The 17,248-nt window shown below is 40.1% G+C and overlaps 1 protein-coding gene across 1 annotated transcript in view; it reads left to right on the forward strand.

Moving 5' to 3' along the window:
• Positions 1-17,248, forward strand: part of CMTM6 (CKLF like MARVEL transmembrane domain containing 6) — a 41,076-nt gene that overhangs the window by 5,436 nt on the left and 18,392 nt on the right. The window contains exons 2-3 of the mRNA XM_060781865.2: positions 13,967-14,143; positions 16,260-16,358. Coding sequence (XP_060637848.2) covers positions 13,967-14,143; positions 16,260-16,358 — 276 coding nt within the window. The remainder of the gene's footprint in view (positions 1-13,966; positions 14,144-16,259; positions 16,359-17,248) is intronic.

A 17,248-nucleotide genomic window follows, 5' to 3' on the forward strand; every position in this document is an offset into this window, starting at 1 on the left:
CGGGTTATTTGAAAAAGCAGTTTTTCATTGTACAAAATGCATAAGGTGGTGGGTGAGCTACAATTCACATCATGCCAGGTTAACCCTCTGAAACTCCATCAGTAGTTAAGGTTTTGTCATGTTGGGCAAGTTTGCTCTCTAGATACATCATTGGTGGGGTTCACTTCAGATCTAGGATAAACTACCGCTCCCACCATGGGGGGTCGGTCCCCTCAAATCCCTCCAGTAGGTTCAGTTGGTCTTAGGTGTTCTGTGTGCCAAGTTTGGTCCAGATCTGTCATCGGTCATGGTCACGGTGTCTCTGGATGTAAGTGAACTACAACTTCCAGAAATGAAGGTCAGTTCCCCCCAAACCCCTCCAGTATTTTCAGTTGGGCATGGAGGTTCTGTGTGCTAAGTTAGGTCCAGAGCCATCGATGGTGGGGTCCAGAGTGCTCTTTGATTGCAGGTGAACTATAAATCCCAGTACCTACAATGGCTGTACATTAAGTTGAATTCTCCACAAACCTTTCCAGTATTTTTCTTTGGTCGTGGGGGTTCTGCGTGTCAGATGTGGTCCAGGTCCATTGTCAGTGGGGGTCACAGTGCTCTGACTAGATGCAGGGTGAACTACAACTTCCATCATGTGGAGTCTATCCCTCAAAGCACTCCAGTATGTTTAGTTGCTGATTAGTTCTGCTCTGTTTGTTGTTGTGAAACGAGTAGAAAAGTGTTAAAGGAGAGGCAGTGGGCGGGAGCATGCAAATTCCACACTAATGGAAAGAGTAAGAAACACTGAGATGTCTGTGGTAGAGGCAACACGTAAAATCTAGGATGAAATGGTTCTTGAAGGAAAGCATTCCTTGGGTGGTGTACAGTATTGCGATTGGGGAGGATATTGGCAGAGGTGTACATGTTCATGGTGCTCGCTATAACCTGAAATGTCATTGGAGGGGGGGCTTTTAGTGGCTCCTCAGCACTGTGGGTTGAAGTGGGAGTCTGTCTGTGGAAGTGGGTACCCCAGCCACACATATACATATGCATTTTCACATTTATTATCTATATAATTGTTTTTGTCATCCATTTCACCAGCATCAGACAAAATAGGCTGGGAAGTGATTGGTTTCTTAATCTTTAAAGGGACCACAAGATTCTTTGGTGCTTTTTCATCATAAAACTTATTATGACATTCCACAACACTCCTTCGTTATAATTACTACCTTTGATTCAAAAAGGGATATAGAAAATATTAGGAAGGATGTGACTGTAATTCAGAGGTATTTTCCTCTCAATCTCAACCTGGGAGGTTGGAGATTACATGGTGCCACTAAGGTTTTCTTTATTACCTTGTGTTTGTGCTTCTCCGCTTCTTTTCAATATATCCAGTTTCATTACCCTTTGCAACAAAAATGAAACGAGAGCCGGGTTTTCTGAGGCTTTGTGAAAGAAAACAAGCATATTTTTAATCTTTGTTTTTCCGAATAGCAAACGACTGTGTAATCTAAAGCAGACAATTCATGGCAAATCAAGCCTTCTCCTGCATTTCATTATACTCCTCTTTGACTAGATCCTGTCATTTCAGAGGTCTGCAGATAATATTTGCTTTCTGGCCACCTGTCTCTCAGATTGGTACAACGTTTTGACCCATTTGGCTCAGTCTGTAGTAACATGGGCAAAATACTGGGAATGAGCCTTTTAGTTTTTGAAATGAATAGGGTATTGACTTCATTAGCTTGCTAAATTGTCTTTCTGAAGAGTTGATTTGTTTATTTAAGGTGCCATATTTCTTCCTTGCCCTTGGTCATATCTGTCAAAATTCATCCAGTCACACACAGTCTTTCTTAGTAAGAGCATGTTTGTAGAGTATTTCTCAAAATATACTGACTTGTTCTGTACCTGCTTCAAAGATACCAAATTCTGTCTGGTATCCCATCGCTCCTTCCTGTGGTGTATTTATATCAGGGGTGGGAATCTTTGATGGTGATATTGGACTGCAACCCCCAGAATTCCTCATCATTGGCTTTGTTTACAAGGGCTATTGAGAGTATCTAACAATGTTTGACTACATGATTCTCAATTGTGGTATATATCCTGCTTAATTTTGCCTGGTGGCGCAGTGGATTAAACCACTAGGTTGCTGAACTTGCTAACCGAAAGGTCGCAGGCTCAAATCCAGAGAGTGGCGTGAGCTCCCACTGTTAGCCCCAGCTTCTGTCAATCTTGCAGTTTGAAAAGATGCAAATGTAAGTAGATCAATACGTACCACTCCGGCGGGAAGGTAACGGCACTCCATGCAGTCATGCTGGCCACATGACGTTGGAGGTGTCTACAGACAATGCTAGTTCTTTGGCTTAGAAATTGAGATGAGCACCACCCCCCAGAGTCAGACATGACTGGACTTAATGTCAAGGGAAAACCTTTACCTTTTACTAACACTGCATTAAATGTTTTGCTAAGGAGAAACTGGCATTGTGTGTGTGAGAGAGAGGGAAAGACCTTATAGTCAGAATAATCTGTCTCATAGAAACACTTCCTTCAACAAGATGCCTAATACAAGAATCAAGACCTGTAGCTGAGGAGCAGTATCATGCCTATTGAGAATTATCATACTGTAGTTGTATGGAACCTTAAATATGCTCTTGTTTATATTGGTATTTTTGTAGGCTAGAGTCCAACTCCAGAGTCAGATGTGACTAGACGTAATGTCAAGGGGAAACCTTTACCTTTACCTTAAACATGTCACAGGAGCCTTGGGGTACATCCGCAATGTAAAACTAATACAGTTTAACACCACGTTAACAGCCATAGTTCAGTGTTATGGAAGCCTGGAATTTGTAGTTTGTTGAGCTATCACCACTATTTGGAAGAGAAAGCCAAGACCTGGTAAAACTACAAGACCTAGGATTTTACAGAATTGAGCCATAGCAGTTAAACTGCATTAATTCCACAGTATAGGTGGTCTCTTGGTTGTTGCTGCTGGCAAGGATAACACAGTTGCCTCTCTCAATGTGAACGGTATTTCTCACAAGTGATGCAAATGGTTGCAGGAACTTTCCCTCCAGATAGGTGTGAACTGTTTTGGCTCAGCGTCAGAAAAAATACACAGCATAGCATTATGGTCTCTGAATCTTTCCTGAGTTTATTTTTTGTATGACTTTTAAAAGCAAATGCCTATCCATTTGCCAATTATTCTTTGTAGCAATTGTTTGTGAAGCTAATTCCAAGTCATCTGGTTTACTAGTTTCATCGCTGTAGTCCTCGAGTGATGTTCCTTACTAGTCCTGGGTTGTTGCTTTTCTCTTATATCTTGTGATGGAAAAAGAAATAACCACATAAAATATTGCTGTAGACAAGCATCTGTCATCCAGTCAAAATGTGTCTGTTTTCAATTAAGGTTTTAGCAAGAAGATTATAAATGGGCCACTCGTTATCCCAACTGTGTAAAGAAACCAGCTGCATCTAAAAAATGTTCAGGATTCCTCAAGATTTTACTCAGTTTCATGGATGGTTGCCAGCTACACTTAGCATATTAGTATCTGAACAATTTGTTGCCAAGGAATATCAGACATTTCTGGAATTTTACTTTGTACATCAGAGATTCTTTAAAGATAAACAACACTTTCACACAGTTCATTTTATTTTGCAGTTCTTATTAGATAGCCTCAGGATGAAATTCACACATGTTTTTTTCACACTAATCACTTTGCAAAATACATCCTTCCTACTTCCTGATATTGCTTAATGTTTTTGTCACCATGCTGCTTTAGTATTTCTGCCCTTACATTATTTCTTCAATGCTGTCATCTTGTTTTTGACAGTAAGTATACTAAGTATAAACATATATAAATTTTTAAAATGGTATAAAATTGTACCCAATCATGGATTACATCCATGTTTAAATGATGTATTTGCATGTATCTTCAGAAGAAAGGCTACAGTAATGTCTGCTGGATGCTGCCAAATAAGACGTTGCTGTATTAAAAATGGCATAGGGCAGCAGGAAATAACCCACAAATATCGGTAATCAGATTTGTGAAAATGAAAGCCCAATATGTGTAGGGTTGAAAGGGAGAACCGGTGTTGTATAGTGGTTTGAACATTGAGTTATGAATCTAGAAATCTAGATTTAAATCCCTACCGGGCCATGGAAACTCTCCTGGTGTCCATGTCAAGTCACACACTCTGAACTTTTAGGCAAAGGCAAATTCTTGTTGGATAAATCTTACCAAGAAATCCCTGTAGCAAATTCCCCTTAGGGTCCCAATACGTTAGAAGCAACTTGAAAGCACACAACAGCAGTAACAACAGAAACAACATTAAATCGGAAGGTGCATCAAGGGCCATTTACTTCACCCCTCTGTCAGAGCTGAGCCACTTCTGGTTTTGGACATAAACTTCCTTTTAATTTTTTTTGCTAGATATACTTTATCCGAGCCCCCAGTGGCACAGCGGTTTAATCCACTGATCTGCTAAAATTGCTGACCAAAAGATTGCCAGTTTAAATCTGGGGAGTGAAGTGAGCTCCCTCTGCTAGCCCCAGCTTCTGCCAACCTAGCAGTTCGAAAACATGAAAATGCGAGTAGGTCAATAGGTACCACTTTGGCAGGAAGGTAACAGAGTTTCATGCACTCAAGCTGGCCATATGACCTTGGAGGCGTCTACAGACAATGCCAACTGTTCGGCTTAAAAATGGAGATGAGCACCATCCCCAGAGTCGGAAACAACTAGACTTAATGTCAAGGGAAACCTTTACCTTTTACTTTATCTGACAATGGTACCTTCTCATTGCACCATTCCACTATGTGCTTGATTTTTACTCATTTTATGCTGCATGGGCTTTACAAAAAAAAAAAAAAAAAGAGTTTACTTGTATCACATCATGGAGGAAATAACATGTTAAAAGGTACTTCGATACCTCAGCAAAACTATCCTGAAATAGAATACTTCCTGAAGCAACCCATCGACTGAATGGCAGTTAGGAAATGAAGTCACATTTGTGCTTTAACACATAGAGCATGGCAGGATGACATTAATGGGACTGTAATCAAAATGCACCAGGTTTTCCTGCATAAAACAATAATAGAGACACTTGCCAGAGTCCTTTTAGGAAAGGAAGTAAAGGAAAAACAATCAATTTGTGAAAAACTGCATCTTTTTAGCCTGAATGGCTGAACGTATCCAGGTGAAAAAAGCATGGAACCATCATAGAAAGATAATGCTGCTGAATTATTCTCATCACATCAAGGCTGTCAGGACTCTCCTGTGTGGGAGCAGGAATGATCACACAGCTCCCTGTTTAGAGAAGGAGGACTTTATGGGAAACCAGTCTTTTCCCCATCATTTTATGTGGTATTCCCCTTTTAAAATATTGAATTTTTAAATTCTTTTTCCCCACCTGCCCACTGGCACTCGACTCCCCCTTCCCTATACCCCCCCTGTTTTCCTCCCGTATCTCTCTCTCTCTCTCTCTCTCTCTCTCTCTATATATATATATATATATTGTAGAAATTTTAGCTTTGTAATCTGTAAATATTCAATAAAGATTATTATTTTAAAAAATATTGAAATGAGAAATCTTTCCAAAAAAGGGAGAGAGCCCATTGTTTATTATAGGATTTAAAGGTGGCATACAATAAAATCAGTTGAAACAGTTTAAAAATACACAGCTGCCCAGACATTTTTATTGCTTTCTCATATGTATTTATGTATGTATCTCTTGTTTGTGTGTCTCACTGCATTTAGAAACATGGATTTACTGGGTGACTGATACTGGTTCAGTCTAGCATTAAATCTTTCCCATTTGTGAGATTATGGTGTTGCCTTTGGGTTTGAAGCAATAAGCTAGTAAGTATTCTGACTTAATAGAAACTTGATAATAGGAGTACAGAACTGCTGCTGTATCTGCACTTTCATTTTCCATGTCTGACAAAATAGGTCTTCTAGACGTTTTCTAGGTCCTCCGTCATATTCTAGACTGGAGCCCCTTCATTTCAATAGGGGTGGCTGTAATCTGTGGTTTTGTGTATACTATGTCATATTTAAAATATTCCACGTCTTGTATAGTCATTTAATGAAATGAAGTTTGGGGACAGAACCCGAACTTGGAAGTGTTAATTTCCTTTTATTCCTTTTATTTATTACTAGCTTGGGTACCTGGCATTGCCCGGGTTATTTGAAAAAGTCAATTTTTTACTTGAACCAAATGCGTAAGATTGTGGATTAACTACAACTGACATCATCCCAGGTTAACCCCAAGAAACTTCATCAGTCCTTAAAGTTTTTTATGTTGGGCAAGTTTGCTCTGGATGCATCATCGATGGGGTTCAGTGTGCTCTCTGGGTGTAGGGTAAACGACATCTACCACTATAGTGAGTCAGTTCCCTCAAACCCCTCCAGTAGGTTGAGTTAGTCATGGGGGTTCTGTGTGCCATCTTTGGTTGAGGTTACAGTGTCTCTGGTTGTAGATAAACTACAATTTCCAGAAAGGAAGGTCAAACCCCCTCTCCCCAAAAGCTGCTTCTGTAATCAAATTTCAGCATATCAGGTCTGTGTGCTAACTTTGGCCCAGATCCATCAGTGTTTGGGTTCACAGTGCTCTCTGGATGCAGGGGAACTACAACTCCCCCAAATCAAGGTGAATTTTCCCCAAAGACCTCCAGTATTTTTGCTGGTTGTGGGGGCTTTGTGTGTCAAGTGTGGTCCAATTCTATCTGTGTTGGAGTTCAGAGTGCTCATTGATTGCAGGTGAACTATAAATCCTAGTACCTACAACTCCAACTCCAAAGTGTTCCCCTCAGTATTCAAATTTGGGCATATCAGGTATGCATGTCAAGTTTGGTCCAGATCCATCATTGTTTGGGTTCTTAGTGTGCTCTGGATGTAGGTGAACTACACTTGTATAAATTCCTCCAAAGACCTCCAGCATTTTTTGTGGTCATGGTGGTTCTGTGTCAAGTTACTTCCAGGTCCATCATTGCTGGGGTTCAGAGTGCTCTTTGATTGCAGGTGAATTATACATCCCGGTACCTACAACTCCTATAAATCAAGGTGAATTCCTCCCAAAACTCCCCTGTAGTTTTTGTTGGTCATGGGGGTTCTGTATGCTATTGTTGGTGGGGTTCACAGGGCTCTTCCTTGATGCAGAAATTTCCTTCATGTTGAGTCAGTCCCCCAACACAGAGGAATTGATCAGTTGCTGATCAATTCCTCTGTTTGCTGTGTGCCATAGAAAAGGGTAGGAAAGGGTTGAGGGAGAGACAGTGGACGGGGTCATGCAAATTCCATACTAATGGAGAGAGAAAGAAACACTGGGATGTCGTGTTCACTATAACCTGCAATGCCGTTGGAGGGAGGGCCATTGGTGTCTCCTGAGTGCTGGGGGTTAAAGCTGTTTGTGGAGGTGGGGAGGCTGTCTGTGTAAGTGGACTCCCCTGCTACATACACACATCCAAATTTTCAATTGTATTATGTGTATAGAAGATAGATTGGACTGCGCCCATTTAACTTTTTCAAGATCTGCCAGGTCTGGATTTTTGTGTGAAAGGATTATGTGTTAAGTTTTGTTTCTGAAAGCGGATTTCTGGAATGAGTGTGCTGAAAACAGAATTTGGGAATCCCATCTTTTTCATTATAGTGCCTAGATCTCCCAGCCAAATATTTGCTGGCAGAATTCTGGAAGCCATGATTTAAAGAAGCTGCTTTTTCAAAACTCCGAATCAGAGGCAGCTTCTTCCTTAATTCCAAGTATATATAGAACACCACTTGAATTGCTACTGTACACCTGACTGTGATTTGGTAGGTCTTAGATTACTAATCCACACAACCAAATATTTTGTTTGCGTGAGTTATTTATCTTTGGCAGAATGTCTTGGCTACAATTCTCCGAGCAAGTGGCTGCCCATACAATAGCAATGTTTAGATCAAGTAGAAATAGGAGATCTGTGGGCTTCTGATGAGTGAGTTGCCATGCCAAAGCAGCGCAATGAGCCCCTGGATAGCACTGTGCCTGCAGTTCTGGCCTGGCTGGATGCAAGTGGCAGAAAATACAAATCGGTCTGCCCGCTTTTACCTGCAGGTGTGCAGGAAATAAAGTGGTGTGTGAAAAATAGGTCATGTGAGAAACCACATAGTAACGAACCAAAACAAAATAAGATCAGGTTATTGCTGTTCAGTTCTTGGGAAAATCGCTTTTTGAATGTTGTTCTGCTTCCACAAGCAATAGTTCTGATTTAGACTAATGGAGGACAATGCCATCAGTGATAAATACCTATTAGCTGTGCACAGTGGCATCATTTATCTGATCATATTCAGTCATTATTGATTCTGGGTGTGTGTTTTTGGACTTACTGCAGCCATTTTATTGCCAATGGGTGCAACTTACTGTAATTGCTTTCATAAGCAATTGTGATTTGTTTTTTTAAAGAGGTCTTGCATCATACGGATGGTGTCTGCTGATGCTTGTTTATGTCAGTATCTTCTATCTTGAGTTAGTATGCAGCGTAAAAAAGAAACGGTACTTCTGAATAGTCCTTCCCAGGGAGGCCTGCACATCTTATTGCAAGTACTGATTTTTCAGTGAAATACCAGGAGATCCATTGTATTGTGTTAGTCTACTTGTTCATTTGTTTTGTGGTGTTTGCACAGATTGGCAGTGACTTTCTATTGACTTCAGACAAGAGTTTTTCCTATACCTTTCTGAGCGTACTGTATGCCAAGGAATAAACCTGGAACTTTTTGCATTCAAAACATGTGCATTGCTTTCCATGATGGCTCAACTAAACTATAATGTCAATTGGTATTGTTTTAGGAGTGCCTGGTAGGGAGCTTTAGTGCTTTTCACAAATTATCATTGATTGGGGTTGTTGTAGGTTTTTCGGGCTGTATGGCCTTGTTCTAGAAGCATTCTCTCCTGACGTTTCATCTGCATCTGTGGCAAGCATCCTCAGAGTTTGTGCGGTTTGTTGGAAACTAGGAAACTTGGGTTTATATATCTGTGGGAGAAAGAACTCTTGTCTGTTGGGGCTCGGTGTGAATGTTTCAATTGGCCACCTTGATTAGCATTGAATGGCCTTACAGTTTCAAAGCCTGGCTACTTGCTGCCTAGGGGAATCCTTTGTTGGGAGGTGTTAGTGCAGTTCAAACCCGGAAAGCAGGGTGAGCTCCCATCTGTCAGCTCCAGCTTCTCATGCGGGGACACGAGAGAAGCCTCCCATAGGATGGGAAAACATCCGGGCATCCCCTGGGCAATGTCTTTGCAGACAGCCAATTCTCTCATACCAGAAGTGACTTGCAGTTTCTCAAGTCACTCCTGATGTGAAAAAAACATCGTATTCAATCTACATCAGATGCTGGTATGGTGTAATTTGAGCATTTGAGTATGACCCTGGAGACTAGATTCAAATCCCCGTTCAGCTATGGAAATCTACTGCGCGACCTTGGACAAGTCAGAATCAGTCAGTTTCAGAGGAAGGCAAAGGCAAACCACCTCTGAACAAATCTTGTCAAGAATTCCCCATGATAAATTTGTCTTAAGGTCACCATAAATCAGAAACAACTTGAACACACATAACAACAGCAAACAAGCCATTGTGCCTGTGGGAGCTAGTGACCAAAACTGAGAGTAGTTGATTATATTTCTTCCATAAATGATTAGACAAAAGATATTTTGTAGGTTCAAGAAACGCATCACTAATAAATTCAGGTCTGTAAAAATTCATTTAGTTCTGTGCAAGACAAGCTCAATTTTGATATTAACTAGCTCCTAGGAATTTAGTGCTTGTTTCTAATGGATGTCAAGCACTTCTGTGTGCCATTTGAAATATATATTCCAACGAGCAGTGGTGCATACTAGAATTTTACCAGACAGTTTATGGATTTCTTCGTGTGTTTCTCCTGAAGTTGATCGACTTCTATAGCAGTTCAGACTTAATGGCCCCTGGTGAATGTGTTTTGAAGCAGAGTCGCAGAACAATTTATATATGATTCCTTTTGTTTTTGTGCAGCAGCAAAATAAAAAGCCCAAAAGTTGAAAGAAAAACAAAATATGAGTCATGTTGTCCTACCAGACATATGTAAAGAGATAAGGCAAGAGAGTTACAATGAAGCAATCTATGGTGATCTTTACAGTAAGGGTGATACTGGAAAAATACTATTGAATTGATATTATATATTTGTTTCTTGATTTTTTAAAGCACACCATAGTTTAAACCAGTGTGGTACAGTGGTTTGAACATTAGAGACCTTGAGTGGTCGTACTCCCAGCCCCAGGAAATCTGGTGATAGGTTAGCCTTAAAGTCGCCATTACTTGGATATGACATGAAGATATACAACAACAACGTCAACATGGCAAATGGATTAAAGTGATAAAATGCAAGGTGATTATAAAATCAAACCAAAACAAAAAGAAAAAACCCAACTACCTGTGATAGAATTTTTTAAAAGCGACCTAGGATAAAACTGTGAAAAGTACTTATATTTCTAATATGTTGAATGGTATGGAAGAGTACCAAAGCTGCGTCATCACATCTGGGGCTAGTTGAACTTATCCTCTGCTCCTCCCCAGTAGCATTTTGGCCATCTTCCGACCTGGGAGTCCCATCTTCCAATGGCATACCGACATATCTCTGGTTGTACTGGTCCATTTAGTTTTCTTGGCAAGGATACTGGGGTGGTTTGCCATTGCCTTCCCCATTACCAAAGGCACATGGAACTAAAATTAATATATGAAGTAAGTGAACCTTTCTAGAGAGTGTTGTGTGCCTTCAGGTCATGTCCAATTTATGGGGACACTATAATGGGGTTTTCTTGGCAATATTTGTTCAGAGAGGATTGCCTTTGCCCTCCTTTGAGGCTGAGAGTGTGTGATGTGCCTGAGATCACCTAGCGGATTTCCATGGCTGAATGAGAATTCAAACCCTGATCTGAATTCTCATTCATAGCCCAGAGATTCCCAACCTGTGGTCTGCAGACCACCAGTGGTCTGCAAGAACTAAATTATGGTCTGTGGCCTCACTGAAACTACACCGTTACAATGAGAAGGACTGGTCTCATGAAACCCTTTTATAGTGGTGAGGCTTATTAAATACGTTTTTCTGTGGGTGAACAGATGGTAACTACTGGATAGCCTATGTTCTGTATCAGAAACTAGAGCTGATGTGGTCTATCCAAGGCATATTTCTGAATCAGTAGCCCAAATAACCAAACCAAATATAAAGTTGACCAAAAGCTGATTCATAACCCTTTTGGTATTTATGTTGGAGAGTGGTCCCTGGTCAGAGTGGTCCCAGGTCAAGTGGTCTCTGGTCAAAAAAAGGTTGGGAACCACTGCTATAGCCAAATACTCAAATCAATGCACCACGTTGACAGGATCCCAGCACTCATAAGAATGTGGAGCAACTGCAGCAGTTTGACATTATCAATGTGTGCTTAGAGTTATAAAAATGAAAATAATGTTTGCTTTGTCTTCAATATAATAATGTAATATATAATAGATGTAAAAGTGAAATGAATTATTAAGACACTCTCTCCACTTGCTAACATTGTGTGTTCAAGATGCGAAGCACATTTTTGTGTAAGAATTGCTTGAAGTGGAGCTGTTTATTCCAACGAAATGACACTCTGTAGCTGACTAGTGATAACATGCCACAATATCTATTTTTTCTGGTGCTTTGAGGTACTTCCAAGCTTGCCATTACAGCTGCAGGGGAAATGAATGTCTGGAAACTCCCTAATAGCTATATGTGTCTTTTTAAGATGTGAATAGCAACATTTCCCCCAGTTTGGGCATTACTATTTTTCTCCCTCCCAATTCATCCGCTGCTTTCAAATATGTGTTTTTTCCCTCTATAGATTGTCTTAAGTTTGATTCGCTTCAGTAGCTTATCGTGCTGAATGCCGTTTATCCCTGTACACCTCATGCTTTCCCTAGCCATGTGTTTGTGACAGAGAGGGAGGAAGAGAAGCAAAGAAGGCTTAGTTTAAGAGGCATCACTTGCCTGAGAGTGATTACAGCATCTTTAAAATTGTGGGAGCAGGAGCATGAATGGTTAGAGATGGGAATGAGTATGGCTGAATGGAAACAGTTATAGCACATGTGCCAAAAAGTGTTTTGGGGTGCATCCAAAACATGTTACCCATTCAGAATGCTGGCCAATTTCACTATATTTATTTATTATGTCAACCACGATACAGCTTAAAGGATCACAGGCACCAGCCATTTTTAATATAACTGTATTTTAAACTGTTTTGAGTGTATTTATTGTAATGTTCATTTATGTTTTAGTTAATTATGTCCTACTGACTATTGTGTTATATTTTTCTCTCAGTGCTTAATCCTTCATGGTAAACTCACTGTTATTATTGTGCTCTATCGTGTATTTTGATAAGTTTTTATATATTTTGTACTCACTTAGGCATTGAATGTCTGTCTTATTCAGACAGGCCATTAACCTTGAGTAGACTGAATGGGCCCATATGACGCTGACACTTGGCACCTGTGAATTGACTGCAGTTAGTTTATCTACTGTTGTTTTAAAATTGAATTTTTTTGATTTTAACACGTGTTGACAGGGAGTTGTTGTTATAATTTTGTGACTTGTTTTATACTTTTGTACTGGTTTACTGGTTGTATGTTATATGTGCACCCTGGAGTGCTTTGTAAGCTGCCCTGAGTCCCTTCGGAGAGATGGTGGCAGGATATAAATAAAGTCATTGTCTTCTTCTTCTTCTTCTTCTTCTTCTTCTTCTTATTATTATTATTATTATTATTATTATTATTATTATGTGTAAACTGCTCTGAGTCCCTTCGGTGAGAGAGGATAGTATAGAAATATATTATTATTATTATTATTATTATTATTATTATTATTATTTGAAACACAACAAAATGAGTCCACAGCAGACACTCTGCTGGCTGTTGTATTGGATCACACGTCGGACACTTCCCGTGTGTAGGACTGTGTGATGTATTGACGAATAATGCGTGCAGATCCCAGTAAGGTGGCCTTCTGCAGCTGGTAGATGGTAATTTTGTCAGCGCCAATTGTGTTTAAGTGCAGGTCATGGTCTTTAGGCAATGCACCCAGTGTGCCAATCACCCTTGGGACCACCTTGACTGGCTTGTGCCAGAGTCTTTGCAATTCGATCTTTAAATCCTCATATCGTGTCAGCTTTTCCAGTTGTTTTCTTCTTCTTCTTCTTCTTCTTCTTCTTCTTCTTCTTATTATTATTATTATTATTATTATTATTATTATTATTATTATCTGTACCATAGAATGAATGCAGATGAACACTTTAACTGCCATGGCTCAATACTATGGTATCATGGGAGGTGTGGTTTCACAAGACTTTTAGCCTTCTCTGCTAAAAAGTGCTGGTGCCCTCACCAAGCTAAAAATCCCAGCATTCCATAGTATTGAGCCATGGCAGTTGAAGTGGTGTCAGACTGCATTTATTCTACAGTGTAGACGCAGCCTCTTGGTAAGATCTGGGAAAATTAAATTCTCAGCCTAAGGGCTCTTCCACACAGTCCCTGCATCCCAGGATCTGATCCCAGGTTTTCTTCTTTAAACTGGATTAGATGAGTCTGCACTGCCAGATAATCTGGTATAAACAGAAAAACCTGGGATCAAATCCTGGGATATAAGGCCTGTCTGGAAGGGCTCTAAGTCCCATTGCTGACAGAAAGAACATTTTGAAGAACGACTCTTATGCCTTCTTTCCTCAACCTTCTAGATGTCTTGGCCCACAACATGCAACTCCAAATGGGCACAAATGGTGGGTTGCAGTCCAGTACATCTACAAGTCTGTTGGGGAAAGCTGTTTTGACAATGATGATAGAAACCACTGGGGGGGGGGGGGAAATGATACACCAGTAGGCTTTCATTTATAGGACATTTTCATAGGCTTACATTGGGATAATAAATGCTAAGAAATGGATTGACTGCTCTAGTTGAACTGCCAGTAATCTTTTCTCCCTTCTTCCAACAGTTGCTGTCCTTCCTCGCCTTTGTCTGTGAAGAAGTCGTGCCCGAATGTACCAACTGTGGTGGACTTTACTTCTTCGAGTTTGTCAGCTGCAGTGCCTTCCTTTTGTGCATTGCGATCCTCATCATATATTGCACTCCTTTGTACAAGAGGACAGGGAAGAACATAACAGAGCTTTTGGTAAAGATGGGTAAAATCTTTGGTAAAGATTTGGTTAATAATCCTGTGTGTGCTGAAGATCCCTCAACCTAGCCTTGCTTTGATGTTTTTCCCCTTAAAGGGCCCAGAAAACGTTGCCCTTTGGACAGTCCAAACATGTAGTGACAACTGAAAATATTTCATGTCAACAGATTGAGAGAATTGTACCCAGGAGCTATAGAACTTGTCCAACAAGAAATAGTAATGGTGCTTTATTTTAAAGGTGTTTATCCCTTTGCCAGGAGCAAAATAATTTCTTAGGGCAGTGGTTCTCAGCCTGTGGGTCCCCAGGTGTTTTGGCCTACAACTCCCAGAAATCCGAGTCAGTTTATCAGCGGTTAGGATTTCTGGGAGCTGAAGGCCAAAATATCTGGGAACCCACAGGTTGAGAACCATTGTCTTAGGCATTCTACGTCTCTTATACTTAGTTTCCATTTGATGTTTGATGTTTTGTCTTATGTCTGTTATAACAGGCTGTGTTTTTTATTTAATTTTAGTTGTTAAGTTATAATTCATGTTTATATGTTGGATTGTTTAAATTTTGTTAGTATGGATGTATTGTTATTGTATTCGGGCATTGAATGTTTGCCTTTTATGTTTGGAATCCACCCTGAGTCACTTTGGGGAGATAGAGCAGAATATAAATAAAGTTTTATTGTCAAAGGCTTCCATGGCTGGAATCAGTGGGTTGTTGTAGGTTTTTTTGTGCTGTATGGCTGTGTTCTAGAAGCATTATCTCCTGACATTTTGCCTGCATCTATGGCAGACATCCTAAGTTGTTGTTGTTGTTGTTATTATTATTATTATTATTATACTTTGAATGTCATGGTTTGTAAGTTTGTGGAATCAATCAACATTGAAATAAAGGATGACATGTTAATTCAGTATTAGTAATGCTCCTGGGCATAATAGGGAGATATGTAAGCTCTTTGTATGCCAGCATCTGTTCTGGTCCAGCTTTTCTATGCCAATAAACACTAGTTAGGAGCCACTGTGGCACAGTGGGTGAAACCCTTGTGTCAGCAGGACTGCTAACTGAAAGGTCAGTGGTTCGAATCCCGGGAGTGGGGTGAGCTCCTGTATGACAGCTCCAGCTTCTCATGCAGGGGACATGAGAGTAGCCTCCCACAGGATGGTTAAAACATCCACCGTCCTGAATTGCAGATGACCAATTCTCTCATACCAAAAGCACCTTGTGGTTTCTCAAATTGCTCCTGACACACACACACACACACACACACAAACCCAAAACCCTAGCTGATTGACAGGAGATAGTCTGGGAAATAGGAATGAGTGAAGAATATGCACGAGCTCATAGCCTGTCATGTTTTGCTGTTTGCATAGGCTTACAAAGGCATTTTATTCATAAAGGTGACAAGTTAAATTGCTTTTTAAACAACTGTATCTAATACCTGTTTCATTCTCCTTTATTCCAAGGGCAGATTTTCCACATCTAAATTTCCTGTTGACAATTATTCAGCTAGCATTTGCTTTAAAAACTACTGATGGTGTGGTGCAGCAGTTAAAATATACAACAGTCTTTTTTAAAAAGAGGGGGAATATAATATCTATAATATGAAACTATTCTTCCTTCTAAGGATCCATCATTGGAGTAATCACCATGATTAATTTCATGCCCAATTAAAATAATTAAGTGAGGAAGAAGGGATTTTTTTTTTAAAAAAAAAGTATGTTGAAGTAGTTTCAGAAGTCATCCTTGAACCGAGGGAATTGAGTTTTAGGCTTAGCTCAACTACAAACTTATTAAGTTGACTGGGGCTACTGTTTCTTATCTTCACCATCTATACATTGGGAATTGTATGTAACCTTGTCATACATTTTTGTGAGGGTAAACAAAACAAAGATTGCCATATTTTGACCATGGAAAGTGCTGCCATCCAAGATGATGGGAATTGTATGTAACCCTGTCATATGTTTTTGTGAGGGTAAATTTTGCAATATTTTGACCATGCAAAGTGCTGCCATCCAAGATTATAGAAGGATATATTTGTATTCTTGTTCTTATTTTATTATTTCTACTGTGAAGAGTAATAAACTGACCGCTTTGATACTAACCACATTTTCACTTCATTTCTAGGATCTGTGTGTTGTTATAATAATACTATGCTTCTTCGCACTGGCTTCATTTGTGTTTACTGCAACCAGTGATGGGACAACAATTGAAACTGTTGCTCTTGTAAGTATATGGCTGTATTCTCCTCATTCTTTGCCTTCTTCTATACTGGGGAAAGCAACTGTTGAAGGCCAGGTGATGCATTAGCTACCCAAGAGACCTTGGGCAGGTGCACTCCTCACTGTCTGTGCTCCCACAAATAAAATGAAAAGCATTTGCCCCCCACCTCACCCCCCAACAGGCTCTAGGACACTTGGATTTGCTCTCTCCTTATTTTAGGACTTTCTAGGGTCCCTAGAGAGTATTTGGGAGCAAAACATATTTTATCTTTTGCATTGTTTTTCAATCCCTAGGGGCCTCAATGGGCTTCAAAGGTGATGAGAAAATGCCTCCATACTCCCTAGAGGTCATTTTGGGACAACACTTTTTTTTGTATCCCTGTGGGTTCTGCATGTAGACCACACTTTGCTCGCCCATTTTGTTCTGTCTAGATCAGTGGTTCTCAGCCTGTGGGTCCCTAGGTGTTTTGGCCTACAACTCCCAGAAATCCCAGCCAGTTTACCAGCTGTTAGGATTTCTGGGAGTTGAAGGCCAAAACATTTAGGGACCCACAGGTTGAGAACCACTGCTCTAGATAGAACGAGCATTGCTCTTTAGGGCAGAATGCATAATTCAAGCAGCTTTAGTGGAATTATGGAGTGGAGGTGTTGTTGCAGCTGCAACTGCTATGACTGCTAAGTCGTACTAGGAAAAAAAAAGAATTTGATATAAGAGGGACTTTCTAGTCGGGGATGTCAAACTCATTTTCATTTGAGGCCACGTCAACCTTATGGTTGCCTTCAAAGTTGGCTGTTGAATCCACGGACAAAGAATTGGTAGACACAGAAGGCTGACTATAATATTTTTACATAGTTATAGTCGTGCTCTTTAATGTTTACCAAATTTGAGTCCCC

Source organism: Anolis sagrei, chromosome 6 (assembly GCF_037176765.1).
Source record: "Anolis sagrei isolate rAnoSag1 chromosome 6, rAnoSag1.mat, whole genome shotgun sequence".
NCBI lineage: Eukaryota > Metazoa > Chordata > Lepidosauria > Squamata > Dactyloidae > Anolis > Anolis sagrei.